The 26,444-nt window shown below is 45.3% G+C and overlaps 1 protein-coding gene across 1 annotated transcript in view; it reads right to left on the bottom strand.

Annotated features, from left to right (window-relative positions):
• DNAH8 (dynein axonemal heavy chain 8) overlaps nt 1–26,444 on the bottom strand; it is a 1,926,251-nt gene that overhangs the window by 203,736 nt on the left and 1,696,071 nt on the right. Inside the window, 7 exon segments of the mRNA XM_029592920.1 lie at nt 14,375–14,565; nt 14,667–14,773; nt 14,776–14,883; nt 14,885–14,908; nt 14,910–14,923; nt 16,952–17,057; nt 19,173–19,355. Of these exon segments, the coding sequence (XP_029448780.1) occupies nt 14,375–14,565; nt 14,667–14,773; nt 14,776–14,883; nt 14,885–14,908; nt 14,910–14,923; nt 16,952–17,057; nt 19,173–19,355 (733 nt within the window).

Below are 26,444 nucleotides of genomic sequence, written 5' to 3'. Positions count from 1 at the left end.
AAAGTTGAAAGGCTGAGGTTATGGAAAATATGCGCAGGGACATATAACAATGTATCAGAATGTCTGTGCGCATGCTGGACAAGAGGGTCTTAAGACTGTGGTGTCCAGAAGTGTTACAGAAGGGATTTATGGCAGTGACAGTAATCCCAGTTAGTAAATGTATAGTGAGTCCTGAAAAAAGTGAGAGCTCCTTGCATGTACTGAAAGTGGTTAGCAGTAGTCTATGCAAGGAAAGTGAATGATGTTACACTCCGCAGAGAAAACAGCATTCACCAACAGTGATGCAAGAGACAGTTCACTTACCGAAGCTGGTGCCAGCGGCAGAGCTTGGGGTTGTAATGTTGACTCACCATAAAGCACATAGAAACATTAAAATAATGTACTTACTGCAGTATGGAGTGATGGTAACCAAAGATACCATTGTACCTGTGACGTCTAAAGAAAGTTGGATTTTCTTAGGTCCAGGATGTGCGGAGAGTAACTATTTTCTGTTAAAAGAAAGAATAGTGCAATTAAAACTCCCCAACCCCCCTCCCTTCTCCCCTCTGCACTTCGTAGCGCCTGGGGGAGTGTACCGGGACTTTGGTACAAGGTGGGGTGGCCGCTCTGATATCTGACCAGATGGGAGACCAGGAGGTGTCCCAATGGAGGATATCATGTAGGCTCCTGCAGGTGTGTGAGCGGTAAGTGGTACCCGCATTTCTGTATGCTGTACAAGGAGACACTGAGACCTGTGGCCAGGCCTCAAGGTGGACTTGTACATGGGGCAATGGTTGCTGAATCTCATGTTTAGCAGATCAGCCAATGCAGCTGGACCTTGGTTGGGAGGGAACCAAGAGTCAGAGCATTGGTCGGCACAGGGACTTGTTACTGACAAGAGAAGAAGCCCTGCTGCAATCCCAAGAAGATAGAGGGGTTCTCCTGATATTGTGGCTAACATAGCTAACATAGCGATATGTGACACTAATACAGTTCTAAAAGGCACATGACCCAGAACTTTTCGAACCACGGTCCGAATGGGAGAACACAACTCTATGGGAATGCCGCCGAAGCGGGTACTTACCATCCGACGTGGATCGCCGCAAGACGAGCCGGTGAAGATTGTTGACTCCGACGGTCTCCGGAGTCCTCGAGGGTAAGGCCGGGGACGTAAACGTCCATCTCGCTCTGAAACCCGGTATGGTGGCACAGGTACAGAGGAGACAGGCCAGGCGTGAGTGGCGTTTAGACTGCTAAGTGTAACAGATGGCCATAGTCCCACACCACTTGACGGTGGGGCACGCCAGGAACAGAGGAGCCCTAACGGAACTCATGTTCCCTTCCCTCGTCACAGCGGCTCGATGTGTCGTGACGCCAATGCAGAAGCCGTCGGACCTGGATCCGGAAGTTCTGGATCACCAAGGACTGCCAAAACTGTAGGAACAGTGCTGATGGCAATGGTGATGTCGCTCTGCCCGAGTGTTGTCCAGCCTGGAGAAGGATGGCACCGATGTGCTGGATGGTGTCAGCGGCGGACGATCACGATGTCAGCGATGATGGGTGCCACGGTGCTCGGCCCGGTCTTTCCCCAGCGCCGAGATGGAAGCCCTCGTCGTCCTGGAAGGCGATCGATGACGAACTGTCAGCACGCCTGCTCTGCTCCTGACACAATGGAGTGTCTTAAGCTAATACGGGGCTTAAAAAAGAACCCAAAGCGTGGAGCAATGTGAGGAGGCGAGGGTATTATGTGGCGGTGCTATGTCGGTATTGACGATATTGAAGGCAACCTAAGGGGCTTCGAGGATATCATCAAAATGGGTATGAAAAATCGTCGATGACTGGCCAGGAGAATGATGACAGTGACGGGCACTGACAGCACTGGCATAGGTATCTTTGAAACGATGTGGAATCGAATAATCGAAAAACATTGCCGTTATTGAAAAAGATACCGGCATCGACTGAGTCGAAGTCGAATCAATAGGGCGTCAAGGACACCGAAGGAAAACGGAGGTGTCGAGGGCATCGATGCATGGAGGCGGGCATTTATGCCGTTTGTGGCATGGCCACGGGCATCAACTATAGGGCCACAGACGTTGACGGTATCGATTTGGACAGACTCAGATTTCCAAGTGTACATGGCATCGGTGCCCCAGACACGTGTGTCGGTGGCATTGATATGGACACGTATGGAATCGATGGCATGGATCTCCCAGTCGATGAATTCCATCCCGGCATCAACGCCAGTCCTGGAATCGGCATGGGCATCGATGCCAGCCATAAGGCTGGCATTGGCATTAACGCCCATCCACGGAATCGAGCCGGCATGGATACCCACCGATGGGACCCACCTGGGCATCGAATTTCACCGATGGGAGCAGCCTGGCATCGACTGCCCTCGATGGATGCATTCTAACATAGATGCCCATGGATGAAACACCTGGGCATCGGTGTCCATCGATGCAAAAGGACCTGGCACCGATGCCACCGACGGACAAGCCATCCGGCACCGATGCCATCGACGGACAAATCATCCGGCACCGATGTCCATCGATGGACAAGCCATCCGGCACCGATGTCCATCGATGGGGACCATCCGGCAGTGATGTCCACTGATGGGGACCATCCGGCATCGATGCCCACCGACGAAATCGATGTGGCACCGATGCCCACCGACGGAAAAGGGCCGGACATCGGTGGGGAGGATGGGGCATCGATGGCATCCCCAAAAGGGGGTGGCATCGATGAAGTGACCCTGGGATCGTTAAAAAGTGTCTCGGGCAACGGTGGCGGCGACCCGAGTATGCATGGCAGTGACTAACAGCGTGTGCGTCAATGGCATGCATCCGGGTAGGGACGGCACCGAGGAAGCCCAAGGGAAAAAAACAGTGCGTAGGAGGAAAAAAGCCTGGTAGCACTGAAAAGCAAAAAACATGGATAAAGGCATCAGGGCACCGTGGGGGGAGGGGCGCTGATGACATATAAAAGCCCAGGGCGGTTTAGGAGGGTACCGGTGTAGTGATAGGTATCGACTGCGTGAGGGTAGCAGGGAACGAAGGACTTGAAGCTACAGAGGTCCTAAAGTTAAGGAAAAAATCCCTACCCCACTAGCATAAGCAAGCAGAGTGTCACAGAGACACTCGCAAGCTGTTTAAAGTTAACTGAAAAATGGGGGAAGGGAAGGCTTCAGTCAGTTAACAGCCTTAAGATAGTGACAGGAACCGACCGAAAAAATAAGAATTAGTACTCACCGAGCGTCGTAAAAACGTACGCGGAGGGAGACCTGTGCAGGGAAAAGTGTTTTTTGAAGTGAAAAGTTAAGTGTTTCCATGAGGTAATTAGTTAAAAAAATCCTCACAGAGCTCCAACCGCTATGCTTACTGCAGAGCGGAAAAAAGAAGACTGAGGGAGACACCTGTGGCTCACAGGGATAATTGCAGGCTGGGCATGCTCAGTGCACCCAGTGTGCCAGTGTCAGTCAAAGCTTGTTGAAACTTTGACAGAAAAGTTTTCCGTACAGGGCTCCATCCTCGATGTCACCCATTTGTGAGGACTACCATCCTGCTTGTCCTGTGAGAAACTTAATTATTTATCTTTCTCCATTAATAGAAATGACCATTCAGTCCTGTTGTCTGTAGCCAGTTACCAATCCAAATATTACATTGCCTCTTATCCTAGGACTTTTAAATTTTCTGATGAGTCTCTCATGAGGGAATTTGTCAAACGCCTTTCTGAAAATCCAGTGTAACCCTTGGGTGGGACAGATCCTTTAACTGGCACCCACATAGAAAGAAATAGAGATGGACCCTTTCTGCTTAAAACACCTCAACAATCTATATATATCTCTTGTTGGTGAGCTGAGGGGGAGTTGGCGTTACCTGCAGAGTGGAGCCCCACAGGTCCTCACCATCAGTAGATAGAGCTACCTATAGCAGAGGCCCAACCAGAGCTTTGCCAATACTAGCCCACATTACTCTTAGGGTGAGCCCTTGGGTGCTGGGGCCAGCTGGTTTTAGGCCCAGGCCACTGTGACGAGTGGTAGTGATGTTATAGGTGCAGGTCAGGTCTGAAAGAGAAACCAGGTAGAGGTTAGGTCCAAGAGGCAAGAACCAGATGGTAACCAATGGCAGGCGGCCCCAAAGTGAGGCATTATCAAGGTGAGGGATGAAGTCCAAGCAAGTGTACAGAGGAGCGTGGTCCAGACTGAGGTCTGTGGCAGATGGTCCTGCTGAGAGATGAGGTCCAAACAAGTGGATGGAGGATCATGGTCCAGTCTAAGGTTTGTGGCAGGTGGCTATGATCAGAGTCGGTATCTGGACAATGGTTGAAGCAGGCAGCTATGGTCAGAGTCGGTATCCAGGCAATGATCAGAGAAAGGCAGAAGTCAGCAGCGTCAATTCCAGAACTGAGGGTCAAATCAGGCATCCAAGAAGAAATGTTGAAGGAGATAAAAAACTACAGAAGGGACGCTGAAGCAAGAGAAGATTAACCACGGGGAAGATAAGACTAGGAAGCCATCACAGGAATGCAAGAACACAAAGACAAGGAACAGGAACCATGAACTGGAATGTAGGAACACAGAGTGGCAACTAGCACTATCAGCGGTAGTCGACCTATTACCAAGGCACTGGATTGAAGACTAGAGCCAGTTGATATAGGCTGTATGGATGATGTCATCAGACAGCACCATTCCCCGATTCCCACCACTGACCCTTTAGGAGAGTGAAAGATGAGCTCACGAGCAGTTAGGGAAAGGCTGGAGAAGGAGGCCTGAGGTGGCCTGAGGCGGCCCAAAGAGCTATCTGGGAAGAGACCAGGGTCATCTCTGTGGGACAGGAGGCAGCTGGGAGAACACAGCAGTTGGGCATGGTTCGAGAGCGAGGCGTGCCCTGACATCAGGCGGCATTCATCACTTGGTGAGGCAGCATGTGAGTGCGGTGGCTGGCGAGGGAATGCTACAAGCTGGCAAGCAATCCACCTCTTCCTTATTCCATGGATGGCTTTAGTTTCTGAGGTCAGGCTACTATTTGTGAGGATGAACAATAGTTCTTATATCCTGCCTCTTTGCAATCCAGTCCTGTCTCTGTCCTTTGGTTCATAGCTCTGTCAGTTTACACTATCTTTGCATCCAGTAAACACACCAGAAAAGAATGGTGGTTTCCAACTTCTATACTGACACTTCTCTTAATAGATTGATTAGAAGCAATAAATAATAAAACAGCAGATAGAGAGAATAAACTTGAAACTTCATGGCTTCTAGCAAAGTCTCTTAATCACTTTGGAAGACTCCTTATTTATGCTGAAATGTCTTCTTCTCCTACTTACTCAATGTATTCATATTATGTAGATTGAAGTTAGTACAATCAGCCTTTACCTTTTAATTTAATTCTTAAATCTTCCCACTGACAGTGGTTAGAATACATAAAATCCCAATATTTAATCCCAGATTTAATATCATCCAAGAAATCCTTTAGACATCCTTTAACTCCTTAGACAGCTCTAGAAAGGTATTTCACACTCGTTCTTGATTCTGTTAACTCCTTAGGCAGAGCCTGGTGGACACTTTTCACTCCCTCATGTAATACTTCCCTCAATAGCAACAAAGTTCTTGTTATATTTACATTGTAACTTCTTTGTATCTTTCTGGTAGTACACCTTACTGTACTGGGATCCCTTGCTTTAGATGGAATTTGTAAGGCCTGGATTAAAGATTTCCCTCTTCCAAAGGTTTGGTATGCTGATTCCCAGGTACCAGCTCCAAGTGGGCGAAAATATTGGTTGGACCAAAAAAGGAGAAAAAATTAAGCAAGAAGCAAGAAGGGTGGAATAAAACGTCCATACCTCCATTAGAGGAAATTGTTCAAAAGACAGTTAATGCAAAAAGCAAAATTGCTTACCTTGTAATAGGTGTTATCCCAGGACAGCAGGATGTAGTCCTCACATATGGGTGACTTCAGCAACGGAGCCCTAGTGCGGTAAAATTTCTGTCAAAGTTTCTAGAAACTTTTGACTGGCAGACTGGGGCTACTGAGCATGCCCAGCATGCCATGATATTCTGTGCCACAGGGGTCTCACTTCAGTCTCATATGTAGCAATAAGCGTTAGCAAAATAAATTTAGAAAAATAAGAAGGCCCAACTCCGCAGGGTGGCGGGTGGGTTTCGTGTGGACTACATCCTGCTGTCCTGGGATAACACCTATTACAAGGTAAGCAATTTTGCTTTATCCCAGGACAAGCAGGATGCTAGTCCTCACATATGGATGATTAGCAAGCTAGAAGCTGAGTCATTTAATATGAAGGCAACAGTGATGTGTTGTTGTGGAAATGAGTCAGCCGAAGATCACATCAGATTGGTTGTAGAAGGAGTTGGGATTATACTGGAAACAAGTTCTGTAAGACAGATTGTCCATAAGCCGAATCTTGTTTTCCTTGCTTGTCCAAGCAGTAGTGAGCTGCAAAAGTGTGAAGAAAAGTCCATGTTGCTGCTTTACATATGTCAAGGATTGGCACTGAACGGAAGTGTGCTACTGAGGTTGACATTGCTCTTACTGAATGAGCCTTTACTCGCCCTTGCTTTTTCATAGCAAAACTGTATGCAATCTGCTAGCCAGTTGGATAGAGTATGTTTACCCACTGCTTTACCTGGTTTGTTTGGATCATAAGAAACAAAAAGTTGATTTGTTTATCTGTGTGTTGCAGTGCGGTTTAAGTAAAAGGATAGCGCACGTTTACAGTCCAAGGTATGTAAGGCTGATTCTCCTTGATGTGAGTGAGGTCTTGGAAAGAATGTGGGTAAAACTATGGATTGATTCAAGTGGAATTCTGTGACTACTTTGGGAAGGAATTTTGGATGCGTACGGAGGACCACCCTGTCATGTAGGAACTTTGTGTAGGGTGCGTACGTGACCAGTGCTTGTAACTCACTAACTCTTCAAGCTGAAGTAATAGCTATGAGGAAGATAGTCTTCCATGTGAGAAATTTAAGATCACAGGAGTCTATGGGTTCGAAAGGAGAACGCATAAGTCTTGTTAATACCAGATTCAAGTTCCATTCTATGACTGGAGGTCGAATTGATGGTTTGAGCTGAGTTAAGCCTCTTATAAATCTGCTGATGAGAGGTTGTGTGGAAATTGGTGCATCTCCCAATTTGTTATGGTAAGCAGAGATTGCACTTAAATGGACTCTTACAGATGAAGTCTGAAGACCAGAGTCTGAAAGATGGTATAAGTAGTCCAGTAGCGAGGTAATGGTGCAAGTGAAAGGATCAATGTTGTTTTGCTGGCACCACAAGGTGAATCTTTTCCATTTGGAAGCGTAATTCTTTCGAGTAGAAGTTTTACGTGAAGCTATAAGCACTTGGGAGATATGAGTGGTTGTAAGATTAAGCTTTCAACATCCATGCTGTCAGGGATAGGGATTGAAGGTTGGGATGGCGCAACCGACCCTGATCCTGAGTTATGAGAGTGGGAGCTATTCCCAGGCGAATGGGATCCCTGATCGAGAGATCTAGAAATGTGGGAAACCAAACTTGACGAGGCCAATATGGGGCTATGAGTATCATGGACCCCTTGTCCTGTTGTAGCTTCACTAGAGTTTTGGATATGAGCGGTATTGGAGGATACGTGTATAGTAGGCCTGAGTTCCAAGGGCGAGCGAAGGCGTCCTTGGTTGGCTGATTCTTCTGTTTGTGTAGAGAACAGAACTTGTACACTTTGTGATTCAGATGTGATGCAAAGAAGTCTATTGTTGGTTGTCCCCAACGTTGGAATATCCTGGTCACTACTGAGGGGTCCAGGGACCACTCATGTGGTTGGAACTGATGACTGAGTCGATCTGCTACTACATTGTGTATGCCTGCCAGATAAGTGGCCTGGAGGAACACTGAGTGGTTCAGGGCCCATCCCCAAATCTGTGCAGCTTCTTGACAAAGGAGATACGAGCCCGTACCTCCTTGTTTGTTGATGTACCACATGGCTACTCTGTTGTCTGTTTGGATGAGAACAGTTTTGTGTGAAAGGCAGTCCTTGAACACATGCAGCGCATAACGTATAGCTTGAAGCTCCAGAAAAGTTATTTGAAATGTTGCTTCGAGTTCTGTCCAAGTTCCTTGAGTTTGGAGATTGTCTGTGTGAGCTCCCCAACCCAAGGTGGATGCATCTGTAGTTAAAGTAATCTGTGGGACTGGTTGTTGGAAGGGTAGGCCCTTGCGCAAATTGTCATTGTTTGCCCACCAAAGGAGAGAAGAACATAGTTGGTGGATTACTTGAACTGGAGAATGCAGTGGCTGAATGGCTTTGATCCATTGTGATCTTAAAGTCCATTGGGTTACTCTCATGGCTAGTCTTGCCATAGGAGTGACATGAACTGTGGAGGCCATGTGGCCTAGTAAGGTTAGAAACTGATGAGCTGTTGCTTGCGTCTTTGAGAGAATCGAGTTTGCTAGCAAGGACAATGTTTCTGCTCGATCCTCGGGTAGAAAGGCCTTTGCAAGGACGGTGTTCAGTTCTGCTCTTATGAATTGGAGCAGGTGAGACGGTGTGAGATGGGACTTTTGATAATTGATGAGAAATCCCATGGAGTAAAGTAGAGCAATTGTCTGGTTGAGAGAAGTTATTGCTCCTTGTTGAGATTGACTCCTGATGAGCCAGTCGTCTAGGTATGGGAAGACATGGACACCTTGCTTGTGCAAGTGTGCTGCTATCACTGCCAGACATTTTGTGAATACTCTGGGAGCAGAGGCGAGTCTGAATGGCAGTACCCTGTATTGGAAATGTTGATGACCCACCATGAAGTGCAGGTACTTGCGGTGAGGAGGGAATATTGGATTGTGAGAGTATGCGTCTGGAAGGTCCAGAGAACAAAACCAATCTTCTTTTTGGAGAAGTGGAAGCATGGTGCATAGAGAGACCATTCTGAACTTTTCCTTTTTTAGAAATTTGTTTAGATTTCTGAGGTCTAGGATGGGCCGTAGGCCTCCTGTTTTCTTTGGAATGAGGAAATATCGAGAGTAGAATCCTCTGCCCTGCTGAGACTGGGGCACTAGTTCTATGGCCCTGGATTTCAGAAGGGTGGATAATTCTATTTGAAGTTGAATAATGTGGTTTCTGTTGGGAGGAATCCGAGGTGCTTGATGTTCTGTAGGTACTGCTAGGAAATTGAGCTTGTAACCATGAGATATGATGGACAGAACCCATTGATCTATTGTTATAGTTTTCCATGTGTTGTAAAAGTTGGATAATCTTCCCCCCACAGGGAGCTCTGGTTGAGGATTCAGAGATTGGCTGAGTTCTCTGGAGATGTTTTCAAAAACCAGCCGTGGGACCTGTTTGAGTGGCAGGTGCAGGTCTGGTTGTTCTTTGTTGGCGAGGTTGTGTCCTGTGCTGGGATCTTGCCTGGCGAGGCCTAGTTGCAGGAGGATAATATCTTTCAGGACGGTAATAGGGCCTGCGAATATCCCTTCACTGGGACCGACGTGCAGCGTGGGTAGTGGTATCATGAAGCATGGAAGATAACTGCCTTAAGGTCTCAGTATGTTCCTTTAGTTGAGAGACCGCTTCCTGAACTTTTGTTCCAAATAAGTTGTCTCCTGCGCAGGGTAGGTCTACTAATTTTTCTTGGACCTCTGTCCTGAGGTCTGATGCCTTTAGCCAGGCCCACCTCCTGGCGCTTATACCAGAAGCTGCCACCCTTGAGGCTGTCTCAAACGAGTCATAGGCAGCTCTCACTTCATGTTTCCCCGCCTCAAAAGCTTTATGAATTAGATTTTGTGCTGGTTCTCTGAATTCCTGGGGTAAAGATGGGATAAACTCCTCCACCTGCTTCCATAGGTTCCTTTGGTACTGTGTGATGTACAATTGATAAGCTGCAATTCTAGAGTTGAGGATTGCACCTTGAAATACCTTACCCCCAAAAGTGTCCAGGAACCTATTATCTTTCCCTGGAGGATTAGAGGAATGCACTCTTGATCTTTTTGCTTTCTTCTGTGCTGACTCTACAATTACAGAAGAATGTGGAAGTTGAGATTTTTGGAAACCCGGTGCAGATTGGACTAAATAGGTGGAGTCCATTCTTTTACTGATGGGAAGAACAGAGCAAGGATGTTCCCACATTCTTTGCTGAAGTTGGAGAAGAATATCATGGATAGGTATTGCCATGATTTGTTTGGGGGGATCTACAAATTGTAGCACCTCAAGAGTTTGGTGGCGTAGATCCTGCTCAGACTCTAACTTAAATGGGATAGAGTTGGCCATCTCTTGAATAAAAGAGGAAAAAGTAAGGTCTTCTGGTGGAGACTGTTTTCTTGGATGTTGAGGAGACGGGTCAGACATAAAAGTTTCTGAGGTGTCAGACTGTGTGTCACTCCATGAGTCATAATCTAGAGTATGTGGACCTGGTTTTCCAGTTGGATGTGGAAGAGGTACACCAGAGGGCCCTGGGATGGGTTCTTGGGAAGAAGACTCCTCTTCCACCGGGTTTGAAGGTAAGGAATCCAGCAGATCTTGATATTTTTTCTGAAGCACTGAGTATAATCTTGCTTCAGAGGATACATCAACTCCAGCAGGAAGTGGCATCGTAAATTTTGTTTTTGTCATCGATGATATAGGAAAATTAGTTTCTTACCTGATAATTTTCGTTCCTGTAGTACCAAGGATCAGTCCAGGACACCTGGGTTGTGACTCCGCACCAGTAGATGGAGACAGACTAAAACTTGTGGGCGGAGCATATATGCCCCTGTGCCAGTCACAGCCCCTCAGTCTTACTCTGTCTCCAGTAGGTGGTGCAGGTCCGGTCACAGCCCTGTCGGGCCTGATTCTGGTTGTTAGTCAGGTTCGCGTTTTGGGTTTTATTTTCTATTAGGCCTATTTGGTTTTTTTCTGTAAATTGGGTTTTTTGTTTAATTTGGTTAATTTTAGTCCCGGTTGCCCTGCCTCCCTGGGGAGTTGAGAGGTCCTGAGGGGACTACCCTCCCCAGGTGGAGGCCTGGGGAGGGTAGCCCGGTTCACGCACCCATTTCAGTTCAGTTGCAGTTATGTACGTCGATGCTGGATGAAAAGGCGTAGAAAACATCGATGATGTACCCGATGAAAATGGGGGCATCGATGAGGGCATTGTGGTTAATATTGATGCCCAATGAATAGATGTGTCCTGTGGCCTTGGGAAGGATTCTGGAGCCAAGAAGGTACCCGGGAGCTGGACGGGGCTTTGCACTGCTATTGTGGCTGTAGACATGGCAGTGAGCGGCATTGAAACAGTGGCCGGCATTGGGTGAGTACCTGGTCTTGGGTTGGTGCCCGGCATCGGGACGGTGCCCAGCATCGGGAGATGTCCCGGAATCGGTGTCATCGTCGATGAAACAGACATCGGTACCAATTGTACCGGCATCGGTGACGTCGATGTTGAGGTGGATATCACCGGCATCAGCGATGTTGCTGGCATCGGTGGAGGCACCGGCAAGTGTTCTTTGATCGCCTGTAAGACTGCCTTTTTTATATAGGCTGTGAAGTCTTGCGGTATCGATGTAGAGAGTGTCACCGGTGGAGGTATCAATGACTCCTTCTGCTGCGGAAGAGCTGACGGAGTAGGCCCTTCAGGCATCGAGGCTGTGGTAAATTTAGGCCGTTTCTCTAACGGTTCTCCTCGGACAGATCCTGACAGTGAAGCCAAGGCGTGCCTGTGCCGATGTTTATGCCTAGGCCTTATATCTGCCGCCGAGCGTATCGACAATGTCGACGGGGTAGGGGAGGATTTATCTCCGGAACCGTCGGGACAGCGCTTTTTTAACAATACCTTTTTCGAAACTCCTGTTGGTGAAGACTTCGAAGAAGTGGCCGGAGAAGGAGTCAGTTGTAAACTGAAAAGCTGTTGAATCTTTTCCTGGCGGAGCTTATGGCCTTTTGGTGTCATTTCTTGACATTTCTTGCAAGAGGAAATGTCATGTTTTTTGCCGAGACATCTAACGCACTCTGCGTGCGGATCAGTAACCGACATTGTGCGGTTGCAAGTTGGGCATTTTTTGAACCCTGACGACATTTTGACATCGATGGCCGTCGATGACAGAAAAATTAATAGCGGGTTTTTTTTGTTTTTTTTTATAAAACGCTAAAATAGTTCACCAGCCGGTGAATTGAGAAAAAATGAGACCCCTTACGGGAGAATGAGAAGAAGTCTAACTAATTAGTATCGCTGAGGTAAACTCAGAGGACTCCGGTATCCGTGCTGCTGTCCAGCGGCGCGGAAAAATGAAGACTGAAGTGAGACCCCTGTGGCACAGAATATCATGGCATGATGGGCATGCTCAGTAGCCCCAGGCTGCCAGTCAAAAGTTTCTAGAAACTTTGACAGAAGTTTTCCCGCACTAGGGCTCCGTTGCTGACGTCACCCATATGTGAGGACTAGCATCCTGCTTGTCCTGGGATAAATATTCTTCCACTGTATCAGGTCACTGTTAGGTCTATACTCAGAAGGAGATATAGCACACTGCAGGGCTTCCTTACCCCAAATGCAGCCTACAGTACAGGGACACCCCAATCCACCGCAACCAGGAGGATTGGCTCTCACAGGGAACTCTCAAAACTTGTCTTGAGAGAGTCCAAAGCAATACTTAAAATGCTGGATAGTCAAGTCAACTAAAGTCTGACTCCTTCACAGGGACTCTTCCTTATTCCCATTCCATAAATTAGGAGAAATTAAAGCAGGAGACAGAATGCAACCTGCTTCCTTGAAAAGGTAACTAAAATCCACAGCCTGTTAACTCAAGTTCCAAACTAAAAACCAGGAGGATAGACTCTGCTGTAGGATGACAAACAGCTAGGACATACCACCTGCATGTTCCTACATGGGGGAGCAAAACCCAAACCTCTCCCACTTATTTCCTCATTGAACCTCCCTAGTCAATTTCTACACTCCTTTAGTAAGGGGAAACCAAAGGTTCCTTATACCAGATACACTATATCAAATAACTCACCTTTCATCAACATGTCTGTTAACCCCTTCAAAACACATCTAACAAATTTGTAGGGCATGTTTTCCCATTGCTAAATGCATGTTGGCTCTGCTCCATTAGTCTGTCTATGCAGAAAGCCTGTAATTTTGTTCTCAGAATAGCTTCTACATTTTGCCCAATATTGATGTAAGGCTCCCTGGTCTATAGTTTCCTAGATTACCCCTGGAGCCAGTCTTCAGGCACCGTAGCTGATCTGAATGAGAAATCAGAGCTTACTAGTAGTAAGTCTGCAATTTCATGTTTGAATTCCTTCAGAACTCTGGGATGTATGCCATTCAGTCCCTGTGATTTGTCTTCCTGGTGATATGATTCAGCTCCTCTGAATTATCATGCTCAAACAAGTTTTCCAGCATAGGTATCTCTCCTAAATCCTCCTCGATGAAGATCAAAGTTTATCTGCTCTGCTTTGTCTCCTGAGCACTACTTTTACCCCTCAGGGGTTCCATTCATAGCAAGAAGCCCTCACAGGCTTCTTGCTATGAATGTACTTGAACTCAATTTTTTTTAGCTGTTGCCTCTCCTGCAAAAGCTCTTCTTTTGACATTTTTCTTTTGGCTTTACAGCTTTGTCAGTACTTATGCTCCTTCCTATTTTCTTCATATGGATCCACCTTCCACTTTATGAAAGACGTCCTTTTGGCTTTAATAGCCTCTTTTACCTCACCATTTAACCATGCTGGCAATCATTTGGTCTGCTTTCTCCCTTTTATATTTGCATGGCCACAGTAGTGCTCTGGGCTCAGAGTTACTTCTTTCTATGCCTAAAGTAAAGGTTGTAAGTCCAAGGGCTCCTTGAGGTGAACAAAAGGGATGTAGCTATGTGACTGACTAGGTGTTTGTTTGTGGGCAGATTATGTTAGTGAAACAACCATAATGGCTCTGTCTCCTGCACATTCTGCATAGCTTTTTGTCTGTGGCAAACATTTTTCTTTTTGACAACTATCTCCCAAATATGGGCCTGATATGGGTGTTACACATGTAACTGCACTTTACCCTGGTAAGTGGGCTTTTGAAAATTGCTACAATATGTCACTGAATTGTACATAGGATTTACTCACATAAGTGCATTTTAGGCATGTAAATAGCTTTTGAAAATTGCTATGATAATATGTTATATTTACATGTGTAACTCCTTTGAAAATTCACCTGCTTCTGTTTGTATGATATACTATCTGGGATATTGCTGGGGTGTTTTATTGCCTCCAGAAGCCAAATTTATTTTGGATTAATCGGACCCAGTATTTCTGTGCAAATTCAGGTTCAATATACATATCTGCAGCATATTCATATAAAAGGAACTTTACAGAGCAAGAAACCCCAAAGTGGATCATAAAAAGCATCCTGTCCATCTGAACAGTTAAGCCAGTGTCTGGTATTTTGGTTTGAATTTCTTACCTTTAATAAGTGCCTGGAACTCTTTGTGCTTAACAGCACCCTTCTCAAGGTCAATCTTCAATGCCAGAAGAAGAGTAAACAGAAACTTGTGGTTTTCATATAGACCCCTAACAGAGTATTTAAAAACTTCAAAGGTCAGATAATCTATAATATTTGCAATTCTTTTCTGAGGAATAGGACTCTTCTTAGATCTAAAGCAAAAGAATAACAACAAGAGGAGTGCATTATTTCTCTAACTTGGAATGTTAATGAATGATTACATGAAAATACAATAGCTGAATGACAGTCATACTTAGCCATGGACAGATTGAATAACTTCAAAAACTGAGCCAGTGAGGTTTGGTACATGACGTTGACCATGCTCATTTCTGTAATGAGGAAATACAGGATGCTTCCCCTCGGGTAGCAGCAGGCCGATACTCTTCTTGGGCTCTGTTAATCTTCACCTCCGTTTCTGCTGCTACATGAAGCTTCTCACTTACTTCACTTGCAGTTTGTTTGGTTTGCTCGCAGAACACCAATCAAAGATTCATCATTCTACTAAGGAGCCTAAAATTCAAGGCATGTTTAAAACACGTTGAGAAAATTCTATAGTTATATATTACTAACTTCAGAGGTGGATATTTATGACGTAATATCTCCGAGGGTTCGGTTTAAGTAACCCTACTGGTTTTTGAAATACAAAACATAGCTAAAGACTTTCAAGTTCCCAAGACATGAGGTGCTTCAGCATATGCTATACATCCTGAGTAGTGTCCTACATATTATGCACATACAACATTAGGGGCAGATTTTTAAAAAGTACGCTGGATTTTATAAGATACGTGCGTAGCCGCGCGTATCTTATAAAATCTGGGGTCGGCGCGCGCAAGGGGGTGCACATTTGTGCAACCTGCGCGTGCCGAGCCCAGCGCGGCCTGCCTGTTTCCTCCAAGGCCGCTCCGATTTTGGAGTAACCTCGGAGGGAACTTTTCTTCGCCCTCCCTCCACCTTCCCCTCCCTTCCCCTACCTAACCCACCCCCCGGCCCTATCTAACCCCCCCCTAACTTTGTGCGCGTCGGCCAGCAGCCCTGCTCCGTCCTCCGGTCCCGGGGGCTGGTCCGGAGGCCTCGACCACGCCCCCGGGCCGGCGTCACGCCCCCAGGCCTGCCCCTGAAATGCCGGGGCACGCCCCCGGACACGCCCCCTCCTGCCCCTTTTCGAAAGCCCCGGGACTTATGCACATCCCGGGGCTTTATGCGCGCCGGCGGCCTATGCAAAATCCTTTTAAAAGCCTTTAACATCCGCCCCTTATTGTTTAGGTTTAAAAAGACAGATTTCATTACATGTCCATCCACTTAAAAAATAGTTCCTTAGAACGTAGGGAAAAATATCTATTTAGCTTCTCGAGGAAAGGAAACGTTTTCTTGTCAGGGCTCAAGTCAAAAATGTTTGTCACACCATATGATTCCCCCTCCACCTATTTTTCCAACTTTGCTGTTTTTATGCCCTATCATAGGAAACTCTGTTAAGATGCCTTTTGTAAGCAATCCTGTTTATTTTTGGTAAACCGATGTGATATACTAGTTCAAATGACGGTATATAAAAATAAATAAGTAAATAAATAAATAAAATATCCATCAGCTCAGATGAAAACTAACCCATGATTGTATTCATTCTTTATTTTCTTCATTTCAACAAGATTGAGGTCTATATTCAGTAGGCTGGCAACATTACCCAGAAATCTTGGACTAAATATTTAGTGGGACAAGTCTCCTGGATAATCTTAAATCTAATCAGCTATATTCAGCATATGGCTCGTTAAATGAAAAAAAGTCCTTACAGGCAACGGGCCTGATCGCCTACCTCCCCACCCCCCTAAAATACTTTAAAATAAATATTGTGGTGTAGCACCCAAGTCCCCCAAATATTTAAAATAAGAGGCAATAGCAGCCCAACCAATCCCTCCAGATATTAAAATAATAGGGCCAGCTCTGTCCCCCATCCTGCTCAGAATCCCTATCCCCACCTTCCCTACTCAGCTAGAACCCCCTCAAGCCCCCTCGAATGAGCCAGGAGATGACAGAGTCTTACCATGCTCCTGCCACATCTGGTATTCCTCTGACGGCAGAGTATGCTTCCAATGTTGCTGTCATGTAAGATTCTGACAGCAGTGGGAGAACAGTAATGTTGTACTGCCTCCTGGCTTGCCCTTGTGGGTATGGAGGGGGTCTGAATGGCTTGGGAGTGTTGGGGCAAGGGTTATAGGTGAAGCAGGAGGGTGGACGCAGGGACAAGAGAGGGCCTGGAGTCAGCCCTTTTATTTTAATTTCTAGGGGAGAGTGCCTTGGGCAACTATAGCCTATAACTTATTTTAAATATTTGGGGGTTGGGAGGGGGTAGGGTGCTATGCTATTTTTGGATGTGGACAATAGGGTATTAGGCCTGTTGCTGGCAATAATTTTTTTTAACTGCTACATATTGAATATAGTCTATTGCTGATTAAATTTAACGTTATCCAGGTTATAAGACAGCACATCTGATATAAAGTTATTGCCATGAACCGTAGTTACAGGCTTTCAGTCCCTATGTATTACCTTCAGTGGTACTCAGTTTATAGAGAAGGTTATCTTCCAATTCTTTCATCTTCCGCTTATTAAATGTTACATCTTCTATAAGTTTAATTCGTTCTGACTCAAGCTCCTATTAGAAACAAAGAAATTATACAAATATTAAATATCATGAGGTTGGTATTCAAAAGCCATTTAGATGGAAAATTGAAACGTTATTCATCTAAATGGCTAACTGGGGATATTCAGCGCCATATGCTCCTAAATTTAGTGCACCTAAAATTTAAGCACATAAGTCTGAGGTGGGTAGGATGTATTTCGGGGCAGGCCAGAAATAGCCACTTAACCAATGCGGCTAACTCAGGTCGGCCCATACGGCTGAACTAAAGTTAGTCGGTTTGACATAATGGATAATTTAATGGGGATATTCAGCTGCGCAGCCCCGTTAAGTTTGCCGAATAGCTATATACAGCAAACTTAACTAGCCACTGTATGGCTGAATATCGACCTCCATATTTGTATTTATATTTTATGTCCATGTGCCTTTCTTTCATTTTAGAAATTATATATTTCTTACAAACTAATTGCATATTAGTTTGTAAGAAATATATGGATTTAAATCCATTTTTATTTAAATATATGGATTTAAATAAAAAATGGATTTAAATAAGCAAGCTCTAACTTCACTGTCATCTCCTTCACCGTATTATTAATATCATTTGTTATACACTTGCACTCTATTGGAATCAATTGTGTTACCCTGTAAATATCATTTAGGAATCGATTTTGCTACCTTGTAAATATTTTCCTGTTCAGTTATCTCCCCACTTTTTCTTCTCCAGATCCCAGTTATCATTACCCTGTTTTATTGTAACTGTTGCACTTTTCTAACCACTCTCTTGCTACTGTGGTTCGAGTTCTCTATACCTTACACACGTTGTTAAATGTAAACCGGTTTGATGTGATTCCTGTCATGAAAATCGGTATAGCAAAATAATAAATAAATAAATATTCAAATCTAATCCAAACTAAAGTTTATACACCACCTTTCTGGTCCATCAGTATTTAGAGGTCTATACATAAAAACATGCACATCAGTTAATAAAAATGTTATTGTAAAACATCTCTAACAGATGATGCACTGAGTTTTACTGTGTGCAGGTTAAATTTGTGCCAGTGTCACTAAGCCACAGTAGCATGCACAGTAACCCAAAAGGTGATGCTGTACATGCTAACTAGCTTCTAAAATCCCCCATGCAAAATAGCCAAACATGCAAGGCTCACTGCCCCATCCCAAGCATGGTAAAGAGCCTGACTCTTCCACAGTAAAATCCCTATTCTCCAGGTCCAAAGAAAGAATCTCCCCATTGGCCTTTCTCCTGATTCCCCAAAGTCTGAAGCACCAACCCTACCCCCATTATCCACCCCTCCAGAATGGGAATATACTATTCTGGAGGTCCCGGCTATCTTCAATAGCAGGAAGGCATACAAAACCATGCTGCTGCCAGGCACCAAACTTGGAATGATATCGCCTAGCTCTTCTGACACATGGAGGGAGGAAAGGATTGCTACCAAGGAGGCATTGTCCTTTGCAATTTGTCCTGGGAGAGAGCTGGGACCAGCATTGGCACTTGGAGTAGGGGTGAAGGGTTGTGTCGTGCATGATGGGAAGAGGAAATCCCCTATGGGAGTCAAGTCAGTCAGAAACAGGCCAGGGGTCTGATACCAGGAACCTTCATTTCCAAGTATCTGGGGCATTCAACCTCCCTATTTTATATTCCCTCCCAACTGAACTATAGCCCTTGGCTGGGGACATGAAAATAGAGCTTTTTCCAGGACTCTGCAATCCCGGGCCCTAAATGTGAGCATTAGATGGTGCCATTGTGTGATGACTATTACTCCCTTCCCCTAGGTGCTTTGATTGCTACCTTCATAGTATCTCCAACCCTGACTGACATGGGAGCAAAAGAACTGTGCCAGCAGAGGAACTCAGGCAGCCAGTTTCCTCTTTCTTATAAATAAGGTAGTTGCTGTATTACACCACTTGAATACATAGAAATAAAGTCATCAGACAACTTGTAGGTGACATTTTACTGGACTAAATACATTTGTAACTAGCTTTTGTGAGCTATGCTCCCTTCACCAGCACTGTTCAATACATTAATTAATGTTGTTAGTTCTGAAATACTGTGTAATCGCAGATTAGCAGATTAGTAAAGGCAGCAGCAGCTTCATCCTTTTAGGTTACCTGTTTCTCAGTAAGAATAACTCTTCCTAGTAACTGGTTCTCAAGTCCCTTCATTGTAACAGTAAAATCAATTACTGAGGTTTTAGCATTGATCTCAGGAGTAAAGGCAGGATTCGGGAGTTTTGTAGTAATATATAGTTTAAAGGTACCCATTATATCTACTTCTTTATCTCCAACTTTGACCTATGTGACAAGAGAGGATAAATATTTAAATTAAAAGGTTCCCAAGGGAAATGAGGATTTTAGTTTTAAGAACATTTTGGTTTTGTCAAAGGAACAGATTATGTACATAAATTCACAAGTACAAATTAAAAAAAAAGAGTCACATACTTGACTAGGATAGGTCATGAATATGTGCACTTTTGCAAAGCATACTCTACTATGCATACTAGTTTATATAGCTAAGAAATATTAATCACATTTTTTAGAAAGTAAGATCCATTTTTCAATTACAAGTAAATACTTAAAGGTGAACTTTCAAAAGATGTGCATGTAAAAAATAGCATGTGAGCAGAAAAAGATGCATATGTGAGTATTAGAGATGTGAATCGTGTGATCGATCGTCTTAACGATCGATTTCGGCTGGGGGAGGGAATCGGATCGTCGCGGTTTTGTTTTTTTAAATAATGTGTAAATCGTAAATCGGGGGAGGGCGGGAAACCGGCAAACTAAAACATCCCTAAAACCCATCCCGACCCTTTAAAATAAATCCCCCACCCTCCCGAACCCCCCCAAAATGTCTTAAATTACCTGGGGTCCAGTGGGGGGGTCCCGTTGTGATCTTCCACTCTCGGCCCATGGGTGCGTTGATAGAAATGGCGCCGGCGCTACCTTTGCCCTGTCATATGACAGGGCAAAGGTAGCGCCGGCATCATTTTGCTTCCTGTCCCCCAACGTCACGAGCATAGGAGATCGCTCCCGGACCCTCGCTGGACTCCCAGGGACTTTTGGCCAGCTTGGGGGGGCCTCCTGACCCCCACAACACTTGCCAAAAGTCCAGCGGGGGTCCGGGAACGACCTCCTGCACTCGAATTGTGTTGCCGTAATGGCCGGCGCCATTTTGCGCCGGCGCCATTTCTATCAACGCACCCGTGGCCCGAGAGTGGAAGATCACAACGGGTCCCCCCCACTGGACCCCAGGTAATTTAAGACATTTTGGGGGGGTTCGGGAGGGTGGGGGATTTATTTTAAAGGGTCAGGGTGGGTTTTAGGGATGTATTAGTGTGCCGGTTTTCCCGCCCTCCCCCTTCCCCTGATTTAATTTTTGACGATAAATCGGGGGAATTCCTATTAAATATCGCCTCTAACGATTTTTGACGATTTAAAATATATCGGACGATATTTTAAATCGTCAAAAACCGATTCACATCCCTAGTGAGTATATGCTATTTCAAAAATGCAATGTACATGCATAAATCGAGGACCACGAGTATATTTGTATGTGGTAAAAAGGAGCAGGGCAGAGGCATTCTGGGGCAGGGCCAACATTTGTGCACATACAGCAAAATTGCTTACCTTGTAATAGTTGTTATAATAGTTGTAATAGTTGTTATCTCAGGACAGCAGGATGTAGTCCTCACATGTGGGTGACGTCACTGAACGGAGCCCAGCGCGGGAAACCTTTCTGTCAAAGTTTCTAGAAACTTTTGACTGGCCCTGAGAGGCCACTGAGCATGCCCAGCATGCCATGAAATTCTCTGCCACAGGTGTTTCTCTTCAGTCTCGTATGTAGCAAAAAGCGTTAGCAAAAATAAAATAATTAAAGGTATGAGGCCCAACTCCGCGGGGTGGCAGGTGGGTTCTGTGAGGACTACATCCTGCTGTCCTGGGATAACACCTATTACAAGGTAAGCAATTTTGCTTTATCCCAGGACAAGCAGGATGCTAGTCCTCACATATGGGTGAATAGCAAGCTAGAGCAGGGTCATTCGTTGTGAAGTTACAGTAAGTATTGTTGAGAATGAGTCAGCCGAAGATCATAGTAAGTTGGATGTAGAAGGAGTTGGGATTAAACTGGAAACAAGTTCTTTAAGATAGATAGTCCATAAGCTGAATCTTGTCTTCCTTCTTTGTCCAAGCAGTAATGAGCTGCAAAAGTGTGAAGAGAACTCCATGTTGCTGCTTTACATATGTCAAGGATTGGCACTGAACGAAAGTGTGCTACTGAAGTTGACATTGCTCTTACTGAATTTATTTATTTATTTATTTAACAGTTTTATATACCGAAATTCTTGTAAGGGTTTACAAATCAGTTCGGTTTACATTGAACAGAAACAGTGCTTCAGTAAATGAAAGCAATTACATTGAACATTGACAGAGCTTCAAATGTGAACAATTACAAAGAACTAATAATAAAATATCTTATTAACCAAAAACCAAGCAGAATAACATTTAACATTTGTACAGAAAACAGTGTCTCAAAGAGAGTAAATATAATACATACATGATCGCAGAGGCTTAGGTCTTGAACTAAGCAACAGAAAACTAGGGGTTGACGCTAAGGTATAGCACCAAACTGAAATCTTGGAACAGAGGGGCATATAAGGGTGTCACTGTACAAATATAATAAACGGCTAGTGGGGTGAGGATTAGGTATGTGAACCGTAGTGAAGGCAACAGGAGCTAAGTAGAGGAGCAAATCTGAACATGAAATTTTTTGACTAAGGAGATATAAATGAATAGGAAAAGTGTAAATACTGCTGAGGAACGGGGAGGAATTTAATTCAGAGGATTATCTGAATGGGAAAAGGCCTGATTGAACAACCAGGTTTTGAGTCTTTTCTTAAAAGTAACCGGGCAATGTTCTAGCCGTAGGTCTGGAGGGAGAGAATTCCAGTGTTTTGGACCAGACGCTGAGAGGGCTCTCATTCCTGAAGTTGTTTTTAGAAAAGGAACCTGGAGGGTGTCTTTATATGCTGCTCTTACCGGCCTGGATGGTAAGTGCATTCTGAGAGGGAACTTGAGATCCAAAGGTGTGATGTTGAATATCACTTTGTGGGTGATGGTTAGAACTTTGAACAGTATTCTGAAATTGATAGGGAGCCAGTGGAGGATCTTCAGAATGGGGGTGATGTGGTCCCATTTTTTGGATCTGGTTAGAATCATGGCAGCGGCATTTTGTACCATCTGTAATGGCTTGATAGTATTTGCAGGGAGGCCGATCAGAAGTGAGTTGCAATAGTCTATCTTTGAGAAAATGATTGCCTGAAGTACTGTACGGAAGTCTTGGAAGTGGAGGAGAGGTCTGAGTCGTTTTAAAACTTGGAGTTTGAAAAAGCAGTCCTTGGTGGTGGTGTTGATGAAGCTTTTGAAGTTAAGTTGTTTATCCATGAGGACTCCTAAATTTCTGACTTCGGAGGAGAAAGAAGGAAGGGTTGCAGGAAGTGGGTTAAGCTGTGTGAAATTGTCATCGTGTGAGATAAGTAGATATTCCATCTTTTTTGTGTTCAGGATCAAGTTAAGGCTTGATAGAAGGTTGTTTATGGACTTGAGGCAGGTGTCCCAAAACTCGAGGGTTTTGCTTAATGACTTGGTAATTGGTAAGAGAATTTGTACGTCGTCTGCGTACAGATAGAAGATTAGATTAAGACTAGTGAGGAGATGGCAGAGAGGGAGGAGGTAGATATTGAAGAGGGTTGGGGATAGCGAAGAGCCCTGGGGAACTCCCAACGTAGAGCAGACAGGTAGGGATTCTTCACTGTTGATTTTGACCTTGTAGGTCCTGTTTTGAAGGAATGACTTGAACCAGCTTAGGGCGGTGCCTTTGACGTCGATGTCCGATAGACAATCTAAAAGATAGGCGTGGTTCACCGTGTCAAAAGCCGCAGAAAGGTCGAGGAGAATGAGAAGACTTGGTTGTTTTTTATCCAGACTTGTGAGGATGGTGTCTGTAAGTGTGATTAAGAGTGTTTCAGTGTTGCGGGCTTTTCTGAACCCGAACTGATATGGGGAGAGGATTTTGTTGTTGTTCAAGAATTCTGTGAGTTGCTGGTTTACTATTCTTTCCAAAATGTTTGCGATGAATGGAAGGTTTGCAATAGGGCGGAAGTTAGCTGGATCATCCGGGGAGAGATTCGTTTTTTTTAGCAGAGGTTTTAGGATAGCAAGTTTAAGAGGGTCTGGTACATGGCCCTGTGAGAGCGAACAATTGATGATTTTTGCAATATGTTTGGAAATGGTACTAGGAATGGAGAGAAGCAGGTTGGATGGGATTGCGTCCAGAGGGTGAGATGCAGGTTTGAGCTTTTTGAGAATAATTTCTATCTCCAATGAAGAAGTAGGTTCGAAGGTTTCCAGATTTGTAATTGGATGAGTGGTTGCAGTAATAGGGGTTGGAGGGAGAGGAGTATTGTTGTTCGTGAACGGAGCTACGAGGTTTAGAATTTTCTTTTTGAAGTAAGTTGCTAGTTCGGCTGCTTTGCTTGCGGCTTGATCATCTGGAACCGCAGTAGGTGATGGTTTGGTGAGCGAAGAAATAAGGGTAAATAACGCTTTTGGGTCGTAGATGAAATGATGGATTTTTTGAGAGTAGAAGTTTCTTTTGGTGCGGAGGATGGCGATCCTGTATTGATGCATAAGTGTTTTGTATGCCGTCAAGTTACTTGTAGAGGAAGGGTTTTTGCGCCAAAGGTGTTCTCTGCTTCTGAGGACTCTCTTGATGGATTTAAGTTCCGGTGTGTACCACGGTTTTCTGTTGTCCATATTTGAATGAAGAGTTTTTGTAGTTAGTGGGCAGGTGAGGTCGGCCACTTTTTTCGTGATATTGGACCAGGAAGCAGTGGCCAAGACTGCGTCAGTGAGGTCGAGAAGTTCTAACTCCGGAGTTAGGTGATTGATGAGTGTATCAGGGTTACATAGCTTCCTATAATGGATTTTGGTCTTTTGAGACTGAGAAGTGTTAGGATGGTGATTTTTTAGAGTGGTGGAGATAAGCTTGTGATCAGACCAGGGGATAGGAGTACAGTGTGTGCCAGTTGAGGGGGAGAGGCTCTCATTTAAAAAGATCAGGTCCAAGGTGTGTCCTGCTTTGTGGGTAGGATCGTTGATAATTTGTTTGAAGCCCATTCCGCTCAATGAGTTAAGAAATGTGTCGCAGCTAGAAGACAGTGGGGACTCATCCACATGGAGGTTGAAATCTCCCAAAAGGATGGCAGGTTTGTCTGAATTAATATGTTTGGCTATGAGCTCTATTAACGGGGAAGGGTCTGACTCAAGGTAGCCGGGAGGGGCATAGGTAAGGGCGATTTGTAGGTTGTTAGATTTGAAGATGGCGAGTTCCAGGGGGGGAGATGCATTTGCCCACTGAAGAGAAAGTCTAAGTTTTCTGTTTGCAGCGAGAAGCAGACCTCCCCCTCTCTTCTTAGGTCTGGGAATAGAGAAGAAATTGTATGACGAAAGTGGAAGTTGGTTGATTAGGGCAATATCTTCTGTTTTTAACCAGGTCTCTGTGATGGCACATAGGTCAGGTTGGGACTCCAAGAGGTAGTCATGGAGAAGGTGAGTTTTTTTTGTGAGGGATTGAGCGTTTAATAGTGTTAGGGTGAAAAGGGTGAGACCTAGAAGTTGGTTCAGAGGAGATATCATGATTGGGGTTAATCTCTTTTGTAAGATTGATGGTGAGTAGGGGATATTTGCTGAGTTGCTCCTGGTTTTGTGAATGATTGGGATGGTGAGAGAGATCATGGTTTGCCCGCAATGGAGGCCTGTGAATGGGAAAAGGTGTGGGTTGGAGCGGAATATCTCAAAAACAAAATATCGCAGGAGGAGTTAGTGTGGGAGAGAGCTGGAACAAGACGAGTGGTTTGGGAAATATGGGAGTTACTGTTACGAAGAATAAATGAAATAGATGGATTGTATCACAGAGAGCTGCCTTATGGAGCTGCACTAAGGAGTGCACAAAGGGGCCTACCCCTTTGTCGTGCTCCTTCAGCGCGCGAAGCTCGGCGCGCGGCGCCTAGCAGAGCTCAGAATTTAAACTTATCAGGGCAGGCTCTGATAGAGTAGTAGCGAAATTGCTGACGTCCGGGAGGGTCTACTTCCTGGTAGGCTGCGTCTCGGATGGGCGGATCGGAGGGCCTAGCCGTGTGGCCGGCGCTGGAGCCTCGGAGGTGAGTGCTGAAACTGTGCGGCCTTGCCCCGACGGGCTTCAGCGCCGGATGCGCAGGCCTGCAGCTACAGTCCGGATCGAGGAGCGGCGGTGGCGATCGCGGTAGGTAAGGGACGCCGGGCGGAGCGGCTGGGGTTTAAATCCCCCGCTTACCGCAGATGCTGACGTCAGGGAGGGTCTCCTTCCTGGTAGGCTGCGTCTCGGATGGGCGGATCGGAGGGCCTAGCCGCGTGGCCGGCGCTGGAGCCTCGGAGGTGAGTGCTGAAACTGTGCGGCCTTGCCCCGACGGGCTTCAGCGCCGGATGCGCAGGCCTGCAGCTACAGTCCGGATCGAGGAGCGGTGGTGGCGATCGCGGTAGGTAAGGGACGCCGGGCGGAGCGGCTGGGGTTTAAATCCCCCGCTTACCGCAGATGCTGACGTCAGGGAGGGTCTCCTTCCTGGTAGGCTGCGTCTCGGATGGGCGGATCGGAGGGCCTAGCCGCGTGGCCGGCGCTGGAGCCTCGGAGGTGAGTGCTGAAACTGTGCGGCCTTTACTCGCCCTTGAAGAGGAAGGCCTGCTTTTTCATAGCAAAATTGTATGCAATCTGCTAGCCAATTGGATAGAGAATGTTTACCCACTGCTTTACCCGGTTTGTTTGGGTCATAGGAAACAAAAAGTTGAGTGGATTTTCTGTGGACTGCAGTACAGTCTATATAAAAGGCAAGTGTACGCTTATAGTCCAAGGTGTGTAAGGCTGTTTCTCCTGGATGGGAATGAGGTCTTGGAAAAAATGTGGGTAAATTTATGGATTGATTCAAGTGGAATTCCGTAACTACCTTGGGAAGGAATTTTGGATGTGTACGGAGAACCACTCGGTCATGTAGGAACTTTGTATAAGGTTCGTACGTGACAAGTGCTTGTAACTCACTAACCCTTCTAGCTGAGGTAATGGCTGTGAGGAAGATAGTTTTCCAAGTGAGAAATTTAAGATCACAAGAGTCTATGGGTTCGAAAGGAGAGCGCATGAGTCTTGGTAATACCAAATTCAGATCCCAGTCTGGGACAGGTTGTCGAATTGGTGGTTTAAGGTGAGTTAAACCTCTCATAAATCTACTTACAAGAGGTTGTGTGGAAATAGATGCATTTCCCATTTTGTTATGGTAAGCAGAGATTGTACTTAAATGT

This window comes from Rhinatrema bivittatum, chromosome 3, assembly GCF_901001135.1.
Source record: "Rhinatrema bivittatum chromosome 3, aRhiBiv1.1, whole genome shotgun sequence".
NCBI classification, from domain to species: Eukaryota; Metazoa; Chordata; class Amphibia; order Gymnophiona; family Rhinatrematidae; genus Rhinatrema; species Rhinatrema bivittatum.
Note: the sequence above shows the minus strand (reverse complement) of the source record. Positions and strands in the feature narration are given on the sequence as shown.